General features: G+C 38.6%; 1 protein-coding gene across 4 annotated transcripts in view; it reads left to right on the forward strand.

Moving 5' to 3' along the window:
• SCML2 (Scm polycomb group protein like 2) overlaps nucleotides 1–18557 on the forward strand; it is a 69773-nt gene extending 51216 nt beyond the window's left edge. For 3 of the 4 annotated variants that reach the window (XM_048926984.1, XM_048926973.1, XM_048927002.1), the window contains 7 exons: nucleotides 581–716; nucleotides 2473–2676; nucleotides 7335–7517; nucleotides 8542–8655; nucleotides 13482–13763; nucleotides 14467–14630; nucleotides 16140–18557. In XM_048926984.1, coding sequence (XP_048782941.1) covers nucleotides 581–716; nucleotides 2473–2676; nucleotides 7335–7517; nucleotides 8542–8655; nucleotides 13482–13763; nucleotides 14467–14630; nucleotides 16140–16265 — 1209 coding nt within the window. In that variant the 3' untranslated portion in view covers nucleotides 16266–18557. The remainder of the gene's footprint in view (nucleotides 1–580; nucleotides 717–2472; nucleotides 2677–7334; nucleotides 7518–8541; nucleotides 8656–13481; nucleotides 13764–14466; nucleotides 14631–16139) is intronic. The other variant, XM_048926994.1, reaches the window with a different exon arrangement.
• Nucleotides 18558–21130: the final 2573 nt, after the last annotated feature.

A 21130-nucleotide genomic window follows, 5' to 3' on the forward strand; every position in this document is an offset into this window, starting at 1 on the left:
TTATAACTATATTGGTATATTTGATACCTTGCATAGAGCACCAGCTTCTGAAAGTGTTATGTAAGAATTTCAACCTCTTTGAAACAAGCTGGGAGAAAATCTAGATGCTCTGTAAAGTTGACAACTAAATTTGGATCAGAATTCAAATGACAATGACAATATATGACAATGTGTGCACAGCCCAAATAATTTATTGGAATTGTGATAAACCCAGATGATGGAAAGAGTGTATGTGGGAAAGTAATCCAAATACCTCTTCTGTGATTCCTAAAATTTAGAAGGACCGTGAATTGATTATATATAGCTCATTGCTCTCCTGCTCCTTTTCAGCGATAAGTGAGTTCCTTTTCAACCATAAGTGGGCTCCTTTTCAAGTCATTTGTCTTCCCCTGCGTTGCTGAAGTAGCTGTAAACGCAGGCAGTTCCTGATCATCCCTTCCCAGACTTCATCATCTTTGCAATGTAGTACTTCTGTAATAAGGAACTACATGCACTCAATAGTATGATAAATGATAGTGGAAAGGTTTGGCATACTACTTAAAAAACATTAAATACTTTGGTATTTTTTTTCTCAAAACAGAAAAAAGTCTTACCAGAGCAGCTGACTCCTGCACCACCTTCTCCTCTTTCTTCTCCTGATGGGGACAGTGGCACTACACAGATGCTGAAAGATGGAATTAGTTTGTCTGGTGCAGCTGCAGCAGTTATATCCACAGGTAAAAGAAAAAAATAATGACATTTTTAGTGTGAAATGACTTCAATTTCAAGAAAACTAGTCGTGTCTTCTTATGGAAATGTGCTGCAAACTTACTCCTGTAAATCATTACTCACCTACTACCTTTCTTTAAAAAGATGTTTGTAGGTGCCAGTGTTACTTTGTAGAACTGGTATTTTGATGCCTGCATTATAACAAGAAGTGCTGGAGCATGGAGACTTTGAACATGTCTGCTAAACCTGTCAGTTTCGCTCTGTCTGAAGGAGGAAACTGCACAACTGTCTGTCTCATTCTCTGATGTATGAAATGGGATTAGATGTAGCTAAAAGCTCATATGATATTTTGCTTTCATGCACACTTGACTTTAATACCACAAAATGGAGATTTTGTCTCACTTCAGTGTTCTATTAAAAAAGCAAGTCCATTTAAACCAAGTAAAAGCAATCAAGGGAAATATCTCCCTTATTTTTAAACAAGCAAAGTTAAGAGAAAATGTAATGAAATGTATCTTAAAAAGCGTTGGCAAAACAAAAATAAGCTACTTAATGAGCTAGCTTGTTGAGGGGCTTGCAACTCTGTAATGAGACAATTTGTAGGTTGTCAACTGAAATCTCAGATCTTTCTAAAAAAGCCCGTAACTTATGTTAATGCTGTTTGGGATACTTTTGACATTTAAAAACTGTTTTTACAATAGAAGTTGTCAGGCTCTTCTCCATCCCAACTTCAATGATGGATGAGGGGAAAATACCTATGTGTTTCCTAGGAAAATAAACCTTTCAGGAGTCAGCTGTTACTGAAGTCAGACGAAGATGTCATGAAAGCTCTTTTTGCTGATTTGTATCTTTGTTTATTCATACAAGTGGCTTCCTCCAATCTGCAGACATCAGAGACTAAGCAGATAGGCATGAAGATACAAGATCACTGAAGCACTTCATAGAAACGTTTCATTTTTAAAATCTATGTTTCTAACTAAGCCAGAATGGTACTACAGCTGAGAAAATGCAGCAGTCTTTTCTATTACATATCACTTAGATTGTCTGCTTAATCACAAAAGATTTAAGCTACACTAATGTCTTCCTGAGTTCCTGGTCATGTGACAGTCAAGACCAAAAAGAAGAAAGAAAAACCCTTCAATTACAGCTTTTCTCCATATTTTTCTGCCTTGTTGTTCCTTTTGAAAGGCAATTTTTCATTGTCTCTGTAAAAAGTGCTTTCAATAGTCCTATTTGATTACTTTCATGATAAGCTTTAAACCACTTTGCACAGTATCCAGGTAAGTATTGTTCTTTTGTTTAGCAGCGAAAGCCAAGCTGTGGTGTGGAAATCATACGTGGGTGGTTGCTGAAGATAGCAGATACTGACCATTGTGCATAGACATTGTTAATGCTGTGTGGGTGCTTCAGAGTGGGCACCCATAGCAGGCCTATGCTATAGGGTTTGGTTTGTTGTATCTTCTCAAATATGAGAAAAAATAGGGCAGCAAGGACAGCTTTTAAGAATAGATTTTTTTTGGTAGTTTAGAGCATGTACTGGTAGTTCTTGCTTTCCTGGGACTAGTATGTGAGTAGAGATGAGTTGAAAGAAGAATGCAGTGTGATGGCTTTGTACGTTAGCAGGGTACAGAAAGGCTTTAGAGGTCAGGTGGAAGTGAATTTGGGACTTCAGAAACAATGCAATTCTAGCACGTGAAATGTGTCTCTATTCTGTGTGCACTAGGTACAAAGAAAGTAGAAATACTTTGGCTTGTTCTTTTTCAGTGTGTGTTTATGTCAACAAGCATGGGAATTCTGGGCCTCACCTGGATAAGAAGAAGGTTCAGCAGCTTCCAGATCACTTTGGACCAGGTCCTGTCAACGTGGTACTTCAACAGGCTGTACAAGCTTGTGTGGATTGTGCCTATCAATCCAAAACAGTCTTTGGATTTCTGAAATCTGGCCATCATGGAGGGGAAATGATAACTGGTATGTGAAGGTGTTTCTAATTTTTTTTGTTTCTTCACTTGTTTCTGAACCTAGGGTAGGGAGAAAGAACTGAAGTAACTGCAATGAGATTCTATCACTTTTGTAACTCCTTAAGCATAGTCAAGAATGTATGTTTATGAACTACTTTATTAAGAGAGTCCTGGGGGAGTATACTTTGTATCAGTCAGAGTCCAGGATTTTCTGAACAATTCTTCAATCAGAATCTAGCAATAGCAAAGTTGAATTACGTGTACACTGTACAGTTAGGTGGTTGGTAATAAGTAGAGCTTATGCACCAACAGCTGCAGCTATACATTTGTCAAGTAAGCTCAGTATGAGTGAAGTATCAGCTTTATTAATTCAAATCATTCTCATAATCTTATCCGTACATAATGTTTGTGTTCTTAATACCTTACCCAAGTGAGTGAAAAGTTTCCAGCTAATCTGTTTAGCTTCCAGGCAAGTGATTCCACATGTTAAATTTGCTGCTTCCTCCTTTCCCCCATTCCCCGGTCTCTTAGGTCAGTGTTCATTCTCCTGTGTCCTCTACTAAGGAATAGGTTTAGTTCTGCTACATATTAATGCTATGTCTACAAATAAATTATCCTTACATCTCAAACTGAGTAGCTGCTGCTTGACATTTTTTTTTCCTTCTAGGCTAGAAAGTACTTTGTATGGCAGTTAGCACATCAATTCATAATTCTATCACTGGCAGTAAAAAGACTTGGTGTAACTTTAATCTCCTTACATTATCACCAGGTGTGAAAGATGATCAGTGGAATACAGGTTTAATTAAATCCTCGTAAAAGACTTTGCTGTCTAACAGTATCTACAACCTAGTACCCTGACCTGCATATACCAGAATTTCAGTAGTCCTTGCTTATGTGTCTGCATGAGTTTGTTCGTACGATAGGTGCTTCTTTTCTACTTTGTAATAAAAGTTTACTGGAACTGTGTAAGCTTGGGTGTGAAACTTGTATTACTTTATTTTTTGCAAAACATATGAAATGTTATTATATTATTAATATAATAATATAATTGTGCCTTATTCCAAAAAGTCATTTTTTTATGGAACAAAATACACTCAGATATGCTTTGCCAGTATTCTGATTGTTATTGTTCTTGAAGAAGGACTAAACTGTAGGCCAGTGGTGAATCTGGGCTATGATGGAATAGTTGAAAGTAATTATTTTACAAAGCAGAAAAAAAAAAAAAAATCTAGTTCTGATATATTTTCATTCAAAAATCCTGTAGGAACAGGAATTACTATTGTAATTACTGCTAGATTCAAAGTAGCCAGCTCAGTGGTCCTAAGCTCAAGAAGCCTGGCTCTGTAGGCTGCTCATGAAGCAGAGTGCTGGAGCGCTCTCAGGTGCATTTTCTGTGTTTTTTTAGCTCTTGTCTGCTCATCAGCTTGTTGGATAGGTTGCTGAGAAGCTCACTGAGTGATCAGTCAAATCTTGAGACATTTTATTAAAAAAAAAATTTGTCGGATATATTTTGAGAAGAACAGAATGTGGCTTAGGTTAATGTAATACATTAAAACTCTTTGAAAGGGTAGATAACAGCAGGACAAGGGGAAATAATTTTAAGTTGAGGAAGGGAAGATTTAGGCTGGATATCAGAGGAAACTTCTGTACAGAGGGATTGGTGAGGTGCTGGAACAGGCTGCCCAGAGAGGCTGTGGATGCCCCATCCCTGGAGGTGTTCAAGGCCAGATTGGATGGGGCCCTGGGCAGCCTGGTCTAGTATGAAATGGGGAGGTTGGTGGCCCTGCATGTGGTGGGGGGTTGGAGATCCATGATCCTTGAGGTCCCTCCCAACCCTGGCCGTTCTGTGGTTCTATGAAAACCAACTGTGCAGTTGGATAGGAAGGTAGGCTACATACAGTAGAATAAAATGAGAAACTGCAGAATGAAATTGTGAGAATATTTTCTCGTAGAGTTTTTGCTTGAAAGTTTTTTGGTTTTTTTTTTTTTTTTTTTTTTTTGTATGGTTGGTTTTTCTTTAAGACTGGCAAGAAAAACAATTGTCTGCATCAGAGATTAAGGAAAGAAATCTAAATCTTTTGTGATGAACTTTCATGGCAAGTATTGTATTTGGTATAGTAGAAAACTGCATGCTGGGACTTGGATGAAATAATCTTGCTACAATATGTGTGAATAATTAGTGGGTTCTTTTGGTTCAGCTGCCAGAGAAAATAATTGTTTTGAATGGAGTTGAATTTAGGATTTTTTTCTTACTCAAAACAAAAGCACAAACTGTTTTAATTCTGCTTGATGCATAAGGTTTCAATTCAAGCAAATGTAACCAAAGGGAAATTAAAGGCTTGATTAGCAAGCCCACTCATGGTGGTGGTGTCAGCCCCTCTTTTCTGCTTGTAGCTCTGAGTCTGTGTCATTTAGTGGGATGAAACAGTGAGGTTCAGATAAATCTTCTCAAGCAGAGAATTAAATCAGTCTCTTGGGTGATTTTCTTCACTATCAGACAGACACATTTGTCTGATAGTTTAGCTCTCAGCCTTTCTCCTGGCTCGAGCTTGCTGTTTGAAACATACCTACACAATGAAAAGTAAAGAAATGAGAATGTCTCTTCATCCCAAGGGCTGGGATTGCACAAACAAGCTCAATTCCCTGTTTATTTGTCATTAGAGGTTGAGGTTGTTGCACCTCAGAAGTACTCCTTTTTATTTTCAGCCCTAGCGTTTATCTTGGAAGTAAGAAGCTTTTGTTGTCCCCAGGCAGAGCAGAGAGTTGTTGAGCCTGTAGATCTGGATCCCACTCCTTTGCTTGGAGTTCCTATGGTTGCCCTCAGACATTTGGAGTACAAGAGAGCTGTGTTTGCACTGAATCCTTTTTTTTTTTTTTTTTTTTTTTTTTTTTATGGTATGTCTTGGGGAATTCAGATAGCCTCAGATGTTTCTTGCTTTATCCTCCTGACAACTCTAAGATAATATTATTCTTTTCAATGCTTCTTTTCAAAATTAAGATGTGAATGAGAAATTAAGATGTGGAGAACAAGTAATTTCCCTTGGGCCATGTAAGACTACCTGTGAGGCTACTATGAAGTTATTTGAATGTTTGCTGCAGCTGATAGTGGTACCTTGCAGTAAATATCAGGAGATCAGGCTCTGCTGGGTCTCACAGCCCATTTGCTCTCCAGAACTGGTTGAGCTCCTAGCAGAAATATGCCTCCCAAGACCTCTTCCCCAAACAGGAGGTAGAGAGCCTTGTGTCTGAGCCACATGTGAATCATTAGGTTTTCATTTAAACATTGGAGACAGGAAAAAATGTGAATGGGCCGTGGAAACCCGTGGGTCCAGGATTTGTCCCTGTGGTACTGACTCTTAAACTTTAGGCACCTGCATTGGGTCACTACACAATGAAAGCAAATGAGAGGTAGTGTGTTATTGTTGATGCTAGCCCGTGCACTTGCATTAACCCTAATCATAGGCTCACTTAACAGTATAAGTCAGTCATGCCTTTGATTTCCTAAGGAAGCATAAAATATGCTAGTGCTGGGGCGTTTTCTTTGTTTTTGTATATAATATCTGTCTTCTTCTGTAACACAATATGGATATGCTCCTTATTTCAGACTTGTGAATAAAAGCTTTCTTGTAATTTTTGTGGGGTTTTTTTTGTTGTTGTTGTTTTTGTTGTTGTTTGAAAATGCATCTGCCGCTAACCAAATGTGATCCTTTAAAGCTCTGCTTAGCATTTGGAATCTCAAAAACAGAAAGCTGCCGAGAAGACAAATTGATGCATAAACCCGGTGTTCACACTGATTCTTTCCAACCCTAAGCATAATTTACAAGTTCGTTCCTGTTCTGTTGCAGTGTCTTTCTAATTAGAAATAACCAAAAGATTCAGCTAACATAACTGTAATTATTTACCTACATACTGGTGGCGTTTGCAATAGAAGTTTTTTCAGAATCTCAGTAAGTATCACAAAAAGGGGAAATTATCATTAACTACATCATTCTCAGTATTTAGGGAGCAAGGAAAGAGGTCAGCAAGTAAAAGATGTTGGCCCATGTTCAGTCTCTTTGTAATCACTCATTCAAGTCCATTCTTGTGGTATCTCTGCCACCTAGATTTTTTAGAATTAAGTTGCAGCTTCATCACTGTAGCGTTGACAGCAGGATGGACTTCTCTAATGGTAAAATATCAAATGACAAAATGAGTTTCGGTAGTCAGAATTTCAGTGGTGATGCATGCCTGCACACTACTGCTTGTAAGCTCAGTTCAGTTACAAACTAAAAAAAAAAAAAGTTTATTTTTTTTCTCTCTAGCAAGTGCTGTAAGGGATCTTTTCTTGGTTATCTCCTGCAAATAGGTGGTAGAGAGGTACTGTTTTAAAAGCAAACAACTGAAATTGCCCGTAAGATTTTGATGTTGAGAGAATAGATCTGTTACGCTCGTTTAAAGCCAGTGTTATTTTCTTAAAATAAGTTCTCATAGAGCAAATTTAAAGTGGCATGGATCCAATGGAAGGTACAACCAGTTCTTTGAATATAAATGTGTGAAACACCAGAAAGATTGTTTATTCCTCTCACGTCTTGCATGTTTTAAATCAAAGCTGAACGTCCTTTACTTGTTAGTGTTTTGCTATACTTCGTGATGCTCAGGGACTGTTTGACATCATCTTCTTATTCGCAGCTTCCTTTGATGGGGAGAAGCATGCCATCAATCTTCCTTCTGTAAACAGTGCATCATTTGTCCTACGTTTCTTGGAGAAACTCTGCCACAGTCTTCAATGCGATAATCTTTTCAGTAGCCAGCCTTTCAGCCCTTACATGGGGTGTGCACATAGTCCCACGGAGTACGATAGGAACAAACCAGGTACTATTAAACAACTCTTGTTTACAAGTACTGTTATTTTTGACAAGTGTGGTTACTTTATGAAATTTAACGTTTTGGTCTGCTTTGCTGTAACTTAAATTGACTGAAATGGTTCTGTTCTTAGTGGATTCATTCCAGAGCACAAGTGCTGTGGCAGGTTGGAATAGCTCATAGCACATGTGCAGAAATCATTTTGTTCTGCTAACTCTTTCTTGTGGTCAACTAGGAAACATATGTATTGTACCACTGGGTTACTAAAAGAACAGACTAAAAACTTCACATTTTGCCTGTTCAATTTATGTTTGAATCATAAAATAACCTTGGATAAAGATGCTTACTAACTTATAAGAGGGGCTTGCTCTGAGAGGTGATTCAGTTCAGCCTATCCCACAACACTGAATAGTCTTTTCTTCCTTTGTTCACCTTGCTCAGTGATGGCTCCAAAATTTTAGATCTGCAGCATACAGTCTAGTAAAGAAGGTGGGTTTTGCAGCTGGCTGCTTGTGACATTTTATGTGAGTTTTGGTACTCTGGGGGTATATAGAGTGAGAGGGAAATAACATGCTCATGGTCTCCCATCAAATGGTTTGCCGTGCTGGTATTACGAGTCCCAGTCCAAGAGTTATCAGGAGCCATAGCTGAGAAAACTTTGACATCAATGCAGTTTCAGTCTTACAGGTGCTGCTTTAGAAAATAAAGTATTGTGGTTTTGGTATTTCGTTTTTTATTTGTTTTGGTTTTTTTTTTCCAGTAAAGAAGTTGTATTTGTTTCATTTCATGAGATAAAAGTCATTTGCTTTAATACTTTTCAGGAAAGTAGAGTAAGTTTGGAAATTTGGATGATGACAGTATAAACTAAGCTGTTACTTCAGCTTTTGAAGTTTGTATTGAAATGATGGATTCTATGTGAAATGGATTTGTTACCTGGTGAATGACTTGATGTATGTTTTTCCTTTTGTACTTTGAGTTTCCCTGTGAGCATTTTTATACCATAATAAATAGGTGATGACTTTCCTCTTCACAGCAAAAGAAGAAATACATGAAAATGGAAGTGTTAAACGATACTCTCAGGACTCTCCACCATATACCGCTCCCCTTTCCCCTAAGCTTCCGAGGAGTGATGCTCATCCATCTGAAGGTGATTACATTGTGTTGGTATTACATACGAGGATTACATATGATTTTGGTATTTCTACTCAAAAGGAGTGAGTACAGTGTATGTCTCTAGTTTGCCTGTAGTCCTTGACAGCTCAGAATGGAGATATTTATTGATCAGTGGCATGGATTTTGTGCTTATGGACGATCTACTGCAAGTTCAAGAAGTCTTTCTCCTAAACATGGCAGTCTTTTTTGTGAAATCACTCAGGCAGATAGGTGACATTTGAAGCCTCCTGCTTCATGTATGGCTATTTAGTACAAAAATAATTCCCTTGAAATGGATTAGGAGATAAATTGGAAGCAACTCTAATAACTCTTGGCTTGGGCCAATGATTGTAAGAGCAAGGATGTGTTTTGATGGTACAATTTAACTGAATGTATGACTAGCTGCCCCTACAAGTTGTTCTGCTCCTGCTCTCCTTGCCTCCTTGTCTCTGTAGTGCATCCCATGCCTCCCTGCTGATGGGGTGACGAACTGACACAGTGAAGCACAGAAAACAGTTTGGCAAAGCTAGGAGATATTCGCAGTTTACTTCTCTGCACTGACTCATCATGCACTCAGATGAGCGCAGGAATGGGTTGGATAAAATGCAGCCACGGCAGGGACCAGAGCAGAGGAGCCTCTCTGTGCAGCTGACTCCAGGAAAAGGAAAGCTTTTGTCTGTGCTGTGGCAGAGGTGCAGTAGCTCGTTGTGCCGATTTGTAGTCAGCCTCAGAATGTAAGTGAAGCGTGTCAGCTTAAACCTCACAGAGAGACTTAGGAAAGAGTGGTTTTACTCTGCTTTTGCTACTTGTCAAACCGTGGTAACTTGTTGATGTGACTCATCCCATCTGATAGATACTTTCTATTGCTGCAGTATATTTGCATAATGTTTCCAAAGGCTTTTGAGATGAGTCATTTGTTTCTCTTTTTTTCTCTTTTTTTTTTTCTTCTTTTTTGAGTTACTGGTGTTTTGTCATTTAGCCTCAGTGTGGGCAGAATAATCTCTTTTTCTATGTAAAGTCATAGGGCCACACTTAAATCAGAAGAAGATATCAAATTAGAATGTTAAAGCTTATTAAAAATGGTTCTTCTTACAATTTAATATAAATACAATGTATTAACTTCAATGATGTAACCACAATAGAAATATAAAAATTGTCAATGCAGAGCTTTCTCTGTCTTAAATAGACCCTGGTTTAGGTCTAGAACATCTGTGCAATTAAATCATATATTTCTAGTAAGCAACTGTGTGAATAACTGTAAAAAACTTAATTCTACTGAAATTAAGTTGTTTAAATTGGAGATAAACAGATGTCTTAGACCTGCATTCTCTTATAAGAAATCTCCCTGTAAGTAAGTTGGCATGCGTGTTATAACCTGATGAGCATTTTGATACGGGAACGGAACCCTTTTATAGATGAAGTCAATGTATTTCTTCAAATTCATTTATCAGTAGTTTATTGTAAAGTGCCGTTACTTGGATTGAAAAAAAAAAAGAGGTCTGAGTTTGTACTACGTGTATTTTGAGAGGCAAAGTATTCTCCAGTGTTGTGTGTTTCCCATTAGAGCAATGTCCTCTGAGGAAAATCTGGAGGTAATTTCATAGCGGTCAGTCATGGGCTGGTTAGCAAGAAAGATCTGCCCCTGAAATGTTCTGGCTCCATTGAGACACAGTTGTCTTGAAAGAGTTGTTTTGAAATACCATTTGAACGCAAAATGGAATAATTGTGGGAAAGGGTCTTTCAAACTGCTCGTTTTCCTTCTGATCTACTCGTAGATATGTTTTGCAGATTTTGCTGTCATTTCTGTTCCATTACAGTTTCTTCTTAAAGTTCTGAAAGATAAGAGAAGGAAAAGAGAAACAACTCTGTCTCCTTCCCCTTGAAAACAGAGTGTTCTTTACTACTGCAGCCAGTTACATCATGCAGTTATATATGAAGCAAAACAACTAGCTTATTCCCAGAGGAGCTTCAAGAAAACAAAACGTCCAATTCCTTCTAAGGCCTTCAGTCTTTAGCAGTCTGTTTTTACCCTTACATTTGAAACATAAGGCATTTTACTGGCCTTTTATACATCTACCCAGATTTCAGGTATTCTGCAGAGGAACCTCCTGAGTAACAGAAAAAAACTTGTTCTCATTCCATCCCTCTACTACTCACATCTGCTCCAAATATCGAGGTAGGAAAAGAGTCATATTGCTCCACTGATTGCAAAGCTGTATTTGTCACACACCAATTCTGAATCAGCTCTCATACCTGTTGACTGTGCCTTCTACAAGACTGCAGTTGGGGTTGGTTTGTAGAGAAGCTAGATGGATTGAAAGGGGGTGGACTGGGACAGTAGAGTTGCTGAGCAGAAACACCTTTTTTAAAAGATGATCACCCTGTGAAGTATGCCAGTGCTCCCACCTTGTGTATGTGACCTGAAGAGTTAAGATAAGTTTAAGATAATGGCAGGACAAGGGAAAATGGCTTTAACTTGAGGGAGGGAAGATTTAGGGTGGATGTCAGGGGGAAGTTCTTTACTGAGAGAGTGGTGAGGTGCTGGAACAGGCTGCCCAGAGAGGTTGTGGATGCCCCATCCCTGGAGGTGTTCAAGGCCAGTTGGATGAGATCCTGGGCAGCCTGGTCTAGTATGAAATGGGGAGGTTGGTGGCCCTGCATGTGGTGGGGGGTTGGAGCTTCATGATCCTTGAGGGTCCCTTCCAACCGTGGCCATTCTGTGATTTTCTGATTCTAAGCTCAAATGCTAGTGTCTTCGGATACAGAGCACAGTTTCTCTTTGCCATCCCTATTTACTGTTGCTTAATTAGGATCAATAGCATTAGAATGAAACCAGGGACATAGTTGGAGTAAATGCAATTAAATTCTTTTATAATATAGTGAATTTAAAACCCTTCATGTCTTGAGAGATCGTGGAAAGAATTACATAAAATGATTATTTAAAAGACATATTTGGGATCTCTGCTTGATTACTATAAAAAGATTCCTTCATAAGACATTGCATGGAGTTAGCTGATGTTTCCTGAAATACTCCTGTTGAAACTTTCTGGTGTGGAATATTGCTTCCAGTATTTCATCATGCCTTTAAAAACTTATGAAGTCTCAATCTACAAGTTTTGGGCTCCTTCATAGTGCTTTTCTGTAGCCATTTGAAGTATTACTTCTGCCTTTCAGTCTTGCACCAAGACTTCATTTGGTGGTCTCATTCTCTACTGAATCTAACTTTCTCATTTGTTTCCTTTAATATTATAGTGCTTATCAATGATGAGTTAGTATCTTTGAAATACTATAGAAAGATGGCTTTTGCTTTCATTTTAGCAAGTTGCTGTAGATACTTCAAGCCAACAAATAAAAGTTTGCTTTCTCCAAAAACCTCAGTAGCTACTGCTTTGCTTTTTTGATACAGATCAAACTAGAAAGCTTATCACTATTGTCTTGGGGATTGTACTCGAAAGAGAAGGGCTTGTGGACTTTAAAGCTTCTTTTTGCCACGAGAAGATGTTAGGCTGGTTTGCATGTCTCGCTTTACTGAATTCATGAAGTAGGGAACTGGTTCTCTGGGTATCTTTGTTCCACTTTGGGATAATGTTGCCTGAAGATCGTAACTGTGAAATACACTCCAAGTTCTTCACTAAACTCCAGTGTTATACAGACTTCAGGAGAGAGAACCTAATTGCTGATGGAACAAGTTAAACGTGCTTAAAAAGCTCTCTGTGGGTTATTGTTGTTGTTTGTTTGTTTGAGGAAAATACTCTTCCTTTATTTAATTCTGGAAGTTTCCCAAGAAATTATTGGAAGTTGTCATATAAGAAGGGTAATAAAGAGCATATTCTAGGAATTTGTTTCACAGATTGTACCAGTTACCCCAAAGAATATGCTGCTCCGCTAGCATATGTTTTATAACTTTCATAGAGTAATTTTCAAGATGGTAATGTGGAGTTTACACTTCTGTGAACCTGTTAGCTATATTTTCCAGCTCTTAACTCTCTTGCCAAAGCAGCATTTGTTTCATGCAGATTTTTGCATCAGGCTTCCAGCTTCTTCCTCAGGGTAGATATTGGCCTAGTGCAAGTGGAGCTGAGAACATACAATGACAAGAGGATGGAGTGGTGTTCCCATTGATGTTTAACTACGCGTAGATGCAGCATTGTGATCAGAGTGTATTGTGTTAGTGTGCATGTGAGTCTAGGATTTACAGCCTTCTGCAGCTCTGCATGTAGTCTCTTCAGTTTTTTGTGATGGCTATTGTCTCCGAACATATGGAGATCTACAGATGATAATTGTCCTCTTGCTTATGAAGTTAGAGATTCCCTTTACTGTGTAGAACAAATTAAACAATTGCTAGTTACCATGAGAGGTTTTTTTATGTTAAAAAATTCTTTTTATAATTCTTTTTATATTTATAAAAATTATAAACATAATGCAACTCTTAAACAGATTCTCAGAAAGTAACGATTAAGAAAGATGATGAAAATGCTTGACTGAGATTGCATGTGTTAATACTAGTATCAGACAATGAAAAAAAAATCAAACAAACCTTATGTCCACATCCTGCTCATAATATTTAACACGTACAGCTGAGATGATTTATGGAAGACTGTCTCAAACTTGTCTATGAGACATTTTACTGGAAATTTTTTAATGTAGTAAAGGAGCAGTGGTTACTTGAGAATGACTGTTCTGCAGTAAGTCTTGTCTCACAGGAGATTTGTTAACAGGCTTGGAGCTCGTTATTATCTTCAAGAGAACATAGCAAGGAATTAAATAACAAAGCTACAAAGTCCATCGTTTTGAACAGATCAATGCTTTTGTTTTCTGTAGCAGAAACGTTACGTATAGAAGAAAACAGCACTTCCAAAGAGCATCGCTTTTCTGAGGACTCTATGGATTCTGCACTTAATTCAGTAAATCTGTCAAGCCCAGCCCGTCGAAATTCCACCGAATATCGTACTTCAGGGAGTGCAGCGTATTACAGGAATTCCTTTCAGCCAGTGACTGCTACCTCAAATTCAGCCCCAATCCTGCGCCGGCTGTCATTGAGCTCTGCTGGGAACAGCAGTTACTATGAAGTCAGTAGGAATCGAATACAGAGGAGGATTGAAGGTATGCTATATGCCCAAACTTTCCAAAGTATGTAACAGCTTTTATGAACATGCAAAGTCCGTGAGTTATGAACAAAGAAGTTCTTTGCCACAGAAAATACGTTACATATGGAGTGAGATGTTGTGCTGTTGCCAAGCACGTCAGGCTTGCTAATGTAACTTCAAATGCAGAACTTAAGCCTGCTAGAACTAATACCATGGAGCAAGCCAGAGGAGTCTTGTCTGCTGCGCTTTCCTCTCACTGCTGTCATGGACAACCCTGCAACAGGCTGGATTGGGCAGTGCTAGTTAAACACAGCTTGCTTTCTGAGCATTTTATCAATTATTTCTGTATTGCTGATATACAGATATAGGGTTTCTTCCTGTTGCTCTGCACAGTTGAATTTCCATTTGCCACTTTCCCGGATACTGGCATCTTGGGACCCGGGAACCAAACACGAGTCAAACTAATCCCTCTAGGTATGTCATAGAGCTGGTTTTTATGTTGTTGTAATTATCTGCAGTTGTAGAGAGTACTTAAGACAAATGGAACTGTTTGGTATTATGGTTTGATACATGAAGGAAAATAAAACATCCTTTATTTTAATATATGACAAAGAACGAATAATAAAAGCCTATTGTTAAGAATGTCATATGTAAAATGAAATGTGTTAGTCCTGTACAGACTAGTGATACTTCTTTTCACAATATTCTTACGCTGAAAGCTGCAAGTTCCACAACTGGACCAGATCTGAATTCACTTAAGAGGGAACCTTCAAGAATATCGAATAAGGATCCGTCCACCTGGTCAATAGAGGAAGTAATGTGTTTTGTGAAAGAAGCTGATCCGCAGGCACTAGCTCCACATGCTGAACTCTTCAGGAGACATGTATGATGCATATCCATTCTGTTCTACTAGATGTCATGTATTGCATTAATCTTCTAGAATACAACTTCGATGTCTGTCACTGTATTTCCAATTAAAGGTAGATTGCTCACTTGTGTAATACAGGGAGGTTGAAAAATTATTTTTCCACCTGAAAATCCTCCTGCAGTATGTTTTCTCTGTGTTCCAACCTCATTAGACTTAAGATAATATGCATTGCTTTCCAGCTGGTACGAGGTAGTGTGATACTGGAACTCTTACTTTGTAGTGGCCAGCTTCCAAGGCACCCTGTTGCTGTGGTACATCTTGAGAAGCTGACATTCTCACCTGCAATATGGGGTGCTTGTCTTTTGTTGGTGACACTTCTCTAAGGCCGTCTGTTTTGTACATGGATTATCCCAAAGCAGAGAAGCTGCTGTGCCTTGTTACCTTTGCACTTGGTCATCAATACTAAAATTCAGAGGTTGAGCTGAAACATTTGTCTGTTTTGACAAAGAATATGGAGTTTTGTAGGATCTAACTAGATATTGTACTTAGGGAGATAAACTGTAAATGTTGGTTTCCTTGTGTTGTTTTTGATCTCCCTTTTCACTGCGCTTTTGTATGGCAAGGTGTTAAGCAAAGAGCTGTGTCATTATTTCATTTTATATTTGGCTCTCCAAAAAGAGGTTGGCTTTCTCTTTAGTAGCATTTTGCCCCCATTCTGCACCAGCTCTTACTAACAGTTAAACTCTTTCACAGTAAGCTGGATTAGAAGCAAATTTCAAAGTAACTTTTAACAAAACTTCCTGTCTTATGTGTTATTCTTAGTTGTGTAACAAGACTAAATGTCGCTTGTTTTGTCAGGTTTATGTTTAAAAAAACTAAGACAGAATAATTCTCTTTATGGTGTTTTAGGGAACTAATTGCCTGTCTGCAGTATGTAATGCTACTAAGAGCTTTGGACTGTCACATTTCAGCAACTTTTCAACCAGGCAGTTGAAATCTGACTAAGTTGTCTTCAGTCTTGATCCTAACAATCTGTCTGCTTTAACCTGGCTGTAGATCTGTCTTATTTCACAGCTTCAGATGGTCTGTAACCCCTTCCTCTGAGTGACTGTTTGCATGCGCATGCCAGAATCCTCCCACAGCTGTGTTCAAGGTTCAGTGCAAGGCCTCCGTGCTTGCATCATTTAATCTCTAACTGCACAGACCTTCCTTTGCAGCCTTTTTTCTCTCCTTGACCCATTCACTTTTTTTCTCAGCTGTACCTATTTTTGGGGGCTGTTTGGTCAGTTTCCTTTACTTACTGTAATTTTGTTTAGTATCTCACAGACCTTAACCATACAGTAAAAATGCTACAATAAATTCACTTTCAGGGGCTGTGGGTAAATATCACATTGCAATAAGTTACTGCCTCGTATATGGTAAATGCTTTTTTTACTGCATTCTCAACAAATATAATGTAGTTTTCAGTGTTAGCGTGCAGATTGTTAAAATAGTCGTGTTGTGTTTGTTCTCTTCCTTCTGCAGGAAATCGATGGAAAGGCACTACTGTTACTGAGGAGTGATATGATCATGAAATACATGGGACTGAAGCTGGGGCCCGCCCTGAAGTTGTGCTACCACATTGAAAGACTTAAACAAGGAAAGTACTAGCTGAACGGGGACACTGCAGTGTGTGTGTGTGTGTGTGTGTACCACACTGAGCTCTCAGGTTAACTGCCATCACCTTTATTTAAGTGTCTTTTGCTGGTGTAAGTTATCTGTATTTTTTGGAAGTTCTGTCAAAATGTGAAAAAAGACACCTTAGGAGAAAGTAGAGGGAAAAGATGTATTCCATTCTAGTGTTTTAGTGAACTGTTTCAGCCAGCTTGCAGGGAGAGACAGTTGGTAATGGGCAGGTTGGGTAACAGTGCCAAAAGGCACATTCTCTGTTGCAGACTTCAGCAAACATGTTCATATTCAGAACCAAAACAGCTGAATCCCAAAGGGAAAAACAGAAACAGCATCAGATGTTAATAATTATTACAGGGATGGCTGTGAACTTTTACGTTGCAAAGAAAATAGAAGATCTAATCTCAGCAGTGAGTGCCTGTTTCTCCAGAAGAGTAATACTCAGCTAGATTATTCTTCATAGATTTCCATAAAGGGAATAGCTGTATGAGCAGTTCAGGGGGGAGGGAGGTGTAGGGAGGGAAGGGTTACGGAGGAGAGGGCTTCAAACAATTCTAAGCTTTTATAAAGTGTGATTATCAGTCCTTTCGTAAGTTACGAGGACAAATGTAGGGTATGTTGTCAATTTATGGTGGCAATAATAGTTCTGTTTCATGGAAGAGCACATTGGCTGTATAAACAGCCTGTTCTGGAACAGACAGATTTCACTGTAACAACGCATCCACATTTTAAAACATTCCATCTTTTTGCTAAGTTTGTCATGGATACACGTCCTCATGCTTTTTATAGATACACGTGTACGTGTTGGGGAAATGCACATTACGTGTATTTGAAAATGCACATACACCCTGTACATATGTATTCAGTTTTTAATGTGTACTTTGCACTGTGCCAGAGAGAACTGTACAATTTCCTGGGTTTTGTTTTCTTTTTTTACCAGTGATTTTAGTCCTGTGCTACTTTCATTTCCATTAGCGCCTGTTTAATTTGTTGTCCATTCTTGGAGTCAGAAGGTGACAAACAATCAAAGGGTAGATTTACTCCTACAGGCAAAATCCCTGTACTATGCAATCCTCATGGTTATTCATCACTTAACTGAGCCATGTATTCCGGTATATTTCTGGAAATACGTGGTTGGTTCTGATGTTTAAGACTTGTATTTCCTTTAAGGAAGTGCCACTGTGTAATGGATAAGCCTGTTTAGGGTAAAATTGGTGCTGTTTATATAAGCTACAACAACCAGCGGTGATAATAAACCAGTTTGTTTTCACTGCCAATTGTAATATACATCAGGGACAAGAAAATATACTTCTGTGTAGGAAACTGAATGTACTGTATGTAATAGTGCAAGTGACGAAAACTATTTGGTAGGGAAGGTGTAGTCCTTAAACGGTAGGTTTTATTATATTTCTTATTGCCTTTTTATATGAAGCTATATAGTAAAAATGTATTTTTTACAAATTCCTTTTCTGAAACTGCCTTGCTGTACCAATACTCTGATACTGCTCAGGTTTCAGCAGAGATACTGCTGCAAAATAACGTGTTTTGTGGCTCACCGGCGTCCAAGAGCTTTGTTAGTTTAAGTGACTGCAATGCAATTTTAATTTGGGCTTTGAGGATTGTTTTTATTACTCCATTGCTAGACATTGGACACAAAAGGTTATCTATATTGATTTGTTTTGCATATCTTTTGTGGTGCGTGTGTGCTTAGATGAATAATACAAGCATGTTCTGAATATTAGGAAGAGGTCAGAGCACTGATTGGAAAAGCAGAATATTTTCTCTTTGTGTTTGGAAAATACTGACTTGATCATTGATAAAAACCATATGAAAGTCCCAGTTATATATTAAGAAAAACATCATGCCCCGCATGTTGAGTATGTTGTTTAAACCTTACTTCCACCATGATTTATTATGCTGAAGTTCAGAGTTCTTCAGTGTAAAAAGAAGTACTGCTCATACAATTAACTAAACAGTTTTCATTTTTCACATTGCCGTTGGCAGAGGAGAAACAAAGATGTTTAAAATTTCAGTTTGGCCTCTATGGAATGAACTTTTTATACATGGCACTATTATGGGTATAAATATTTGTTCAAGGCTTTGCGGGCACCCGTGTGCGTGGGGGGGTGGGGGGTTACAATACCAGAATTTCACCACGGGCTGTAGTATGAGATTCAAGCGTTCCATGTGTTCTAGCAGAATATATTTTTCATTCCTTCTTTTCAATGGGATGCTCTTTCCCATCAACAAAAATAAAATGGTTTGTTCATTGTTGCACGTTTCGTTTTGACACTGTGTGTAAGCAGTGCCTGCGTAGGCAGGGGTAGCTCTTATCTGGCACTGGGCAGGTCTGGACAGCTCGTGTAAACATCTGACGTGAGGAAGTTTCACTCCGAAGGATAACATGGTTCCAACATTGTTTATGCCAAGCAGTTCATATTTGAACTTTGGTTGGTCTGTGCTTTCAAAATAACGATTTAGGAATATATTCATCTCTTCAGTTTTGAATACAGCATACCGCTGCTTACAGTTTACAGAATTCCCATATAAATCACCAAGGGGGAGAGACGGCTAAAAACTAAAACACTGTGCTGCGTTCAGGTGGAGCGATTTAAAATAAAGCAGTCAGTGCCAGTGGGTTTGAACTTCATGTACTTTAGGTTTTATTGTTTGTGTTACAGAGAAGTCTGTTATTCTGATGCCCGTTTGCAGTGATCCGCCTGCATTTGAGAAGTAATGTGAATTGGGCTAATGGTAACACAAACAACTTGCAGGCGAATCGTGGAACATGGAAGTAACGACAGTCTGGAGGCATTTTGCGACTGATCTTGCTCAAGGGACAGCGAATATCTTTTTGGTGCCTATTCAATACAAAACAATGTGTGGTGCATTCTCTGAGGTACTTTTCTATCAGTGGGGATTCACCAGTTTGCCAGCTGAATCTGCAACTTTTAGAGTCTTGCGAGACTGTGCTATGACTTGTCAGTGTGCGGTAAGGTCTCTTCTATCTGAAATTAAAGTGCTCCTTCTCCAGGAGGAGCAGCATCTCTCACAACTCATGAAGAACAGTAAAAGACACCAATGTTGCGTTGTAAGTATTGGCTCAAGGGATGGAATGTTTCCCCCTTTTTTGTTGCTTTAATAAAGGCACATCATTTTTTATGTCGGCTGGTAGTTACAGGGGAAGATGCTCTTCTGCCTGCTCATAGTGTTTGTAGAAACGCTGCTTCCTTTTCGGTTGCCCAGGGAGAGTTTGCCCAAAAGCTGCACTAACCTTCTCTGTTATTCTGATGGCAGTTTTATGGGAGTCTGCAGACGTCATCATGCATGTCCTGCACGCGATGCACAAAGCTCTACTTTTGAATAGCTCAAATATTCCTTTATCTAGGGTAACGATGATCCCTCAAGTAAGGATGGCTACAGTCCTGAACCCTGAACCTGGACAAATGAAGCACTATGGTTATTCATGCCTGTCTTTTCTTTAATTGGAGGTAAAATGGAGAGAGTTGAAGCACGGTACACTGTGGAATTAATAGGTTATCTTCCTGCTTAACTCAGAGAGTCACTTTCTCCTGTTCACATAACTTTCCAGTGGGCGAGCTTGGGATCATGTTTTCCACTAAAAATGAGGTAGTAATGCAAGTTTATTCATATATTTGTATATATGAATCTGTACTATAAGTGGTTTTTAATTTAAATGGCCCAACATCCACAAGTAGGGGAGCAGCCTGTGTCTAGCCAACTTGAAGCAGAGATACTCACTGCTTTAGGATGATTTGTGTTATATTATTTTTCCATTCTTTTTCCAGTTGGAGCTGGTTTTCTTTCTGTTCTTCATTATCACAAATTATCTTAAGCCTGCTCAGTGATTTTTGTCTACACCACTGCGTGTAACTTTTATGCCGCTTGCTCTGAACCTATTTGATTTCTAAAAGCTTTTTTTCCCATAGACTTAAAATAGTGACTAGAAGTAATAACTTCATAAAAGCTGTAGAGCAAGTGGTGCTATAGGGAAAAACAGAAATACCACTCAGCATAGGCCTGAGGGTTTTTTGTGTAAGTACAGTGGGATTTGTACCAACAGCTTTCAGTGCTTCTAGTTTTCTTTTGTCTCTGCCCTGTTCTGAATAAGAGTGGAGGACTGTAGTTGGTTCTAATGCAGTGTCACGTGGCTAAACAGATTTGAAAGTGGATAACAATATTTTGTTCTTTGATTGCCAAGCTGTTATGTAATAGTTACATGAATGTTTAATTCCAACATCAGATGTGTGAGCTTCTGCTGAATTGAAGCTATGTAAAGATAGGCTTAGGTTAAAAAAAAAAAAAAAAGAGGGCAAAAACCCCCCTTGAGATCAATTTTGGAGGTCATATATTCCTCCCCTCTTTTTTTATTGCTTGTAAAACTATTGGAGTGAGTAGAAAGTGCTTGCTTGGAATTGCCTAAAAGTGATGCAGGGAGGTAGAAACATTCACATCTATTCCTCTGGTGAAATGTTTGCTGCTTTTTGCTCAATCCTTGATTATAATCTTTTGCTCTGCAAAGCTCAGTAACCAGTCCATAGTCCTGGGATCTTGTTCCCAAACTGGCAGTGCTCCTGCTGCTCAAAAGACTACGCAGAGCCATTTTGAGCCTTTATCTTCTTAAAATCTGAAGTCTGTTGTAAGCCCTCTGTGTTTTGAGTCGGCAAGCAGAAAGCATTTTATATTGTGATTTATTTATTTTTTTACAGCGGCAACCCCAGAAATTCTTCTTTGAAAACAACAAACACATAAATTTTAAAACTTTCTCCTCTGACCGTGGCTGTGTAGATGATGGGAGTTCAGTATGTCCTTAAAATATGCCGTTA

The sequence above is a fragment of the Lagopus muta genome, chromosome 1 (genome assembly GCF_023343835.1).
Source record: "Lagopus muta isolate bLagMut1 chromosome 1, bLagMut1 primary, whole genome shotgun sequence".
NCBI lineage: Eukaryota > Metazoa > Chordata > Aves > Galliformes > Phasianidae > Lagopus > Lagopus muta.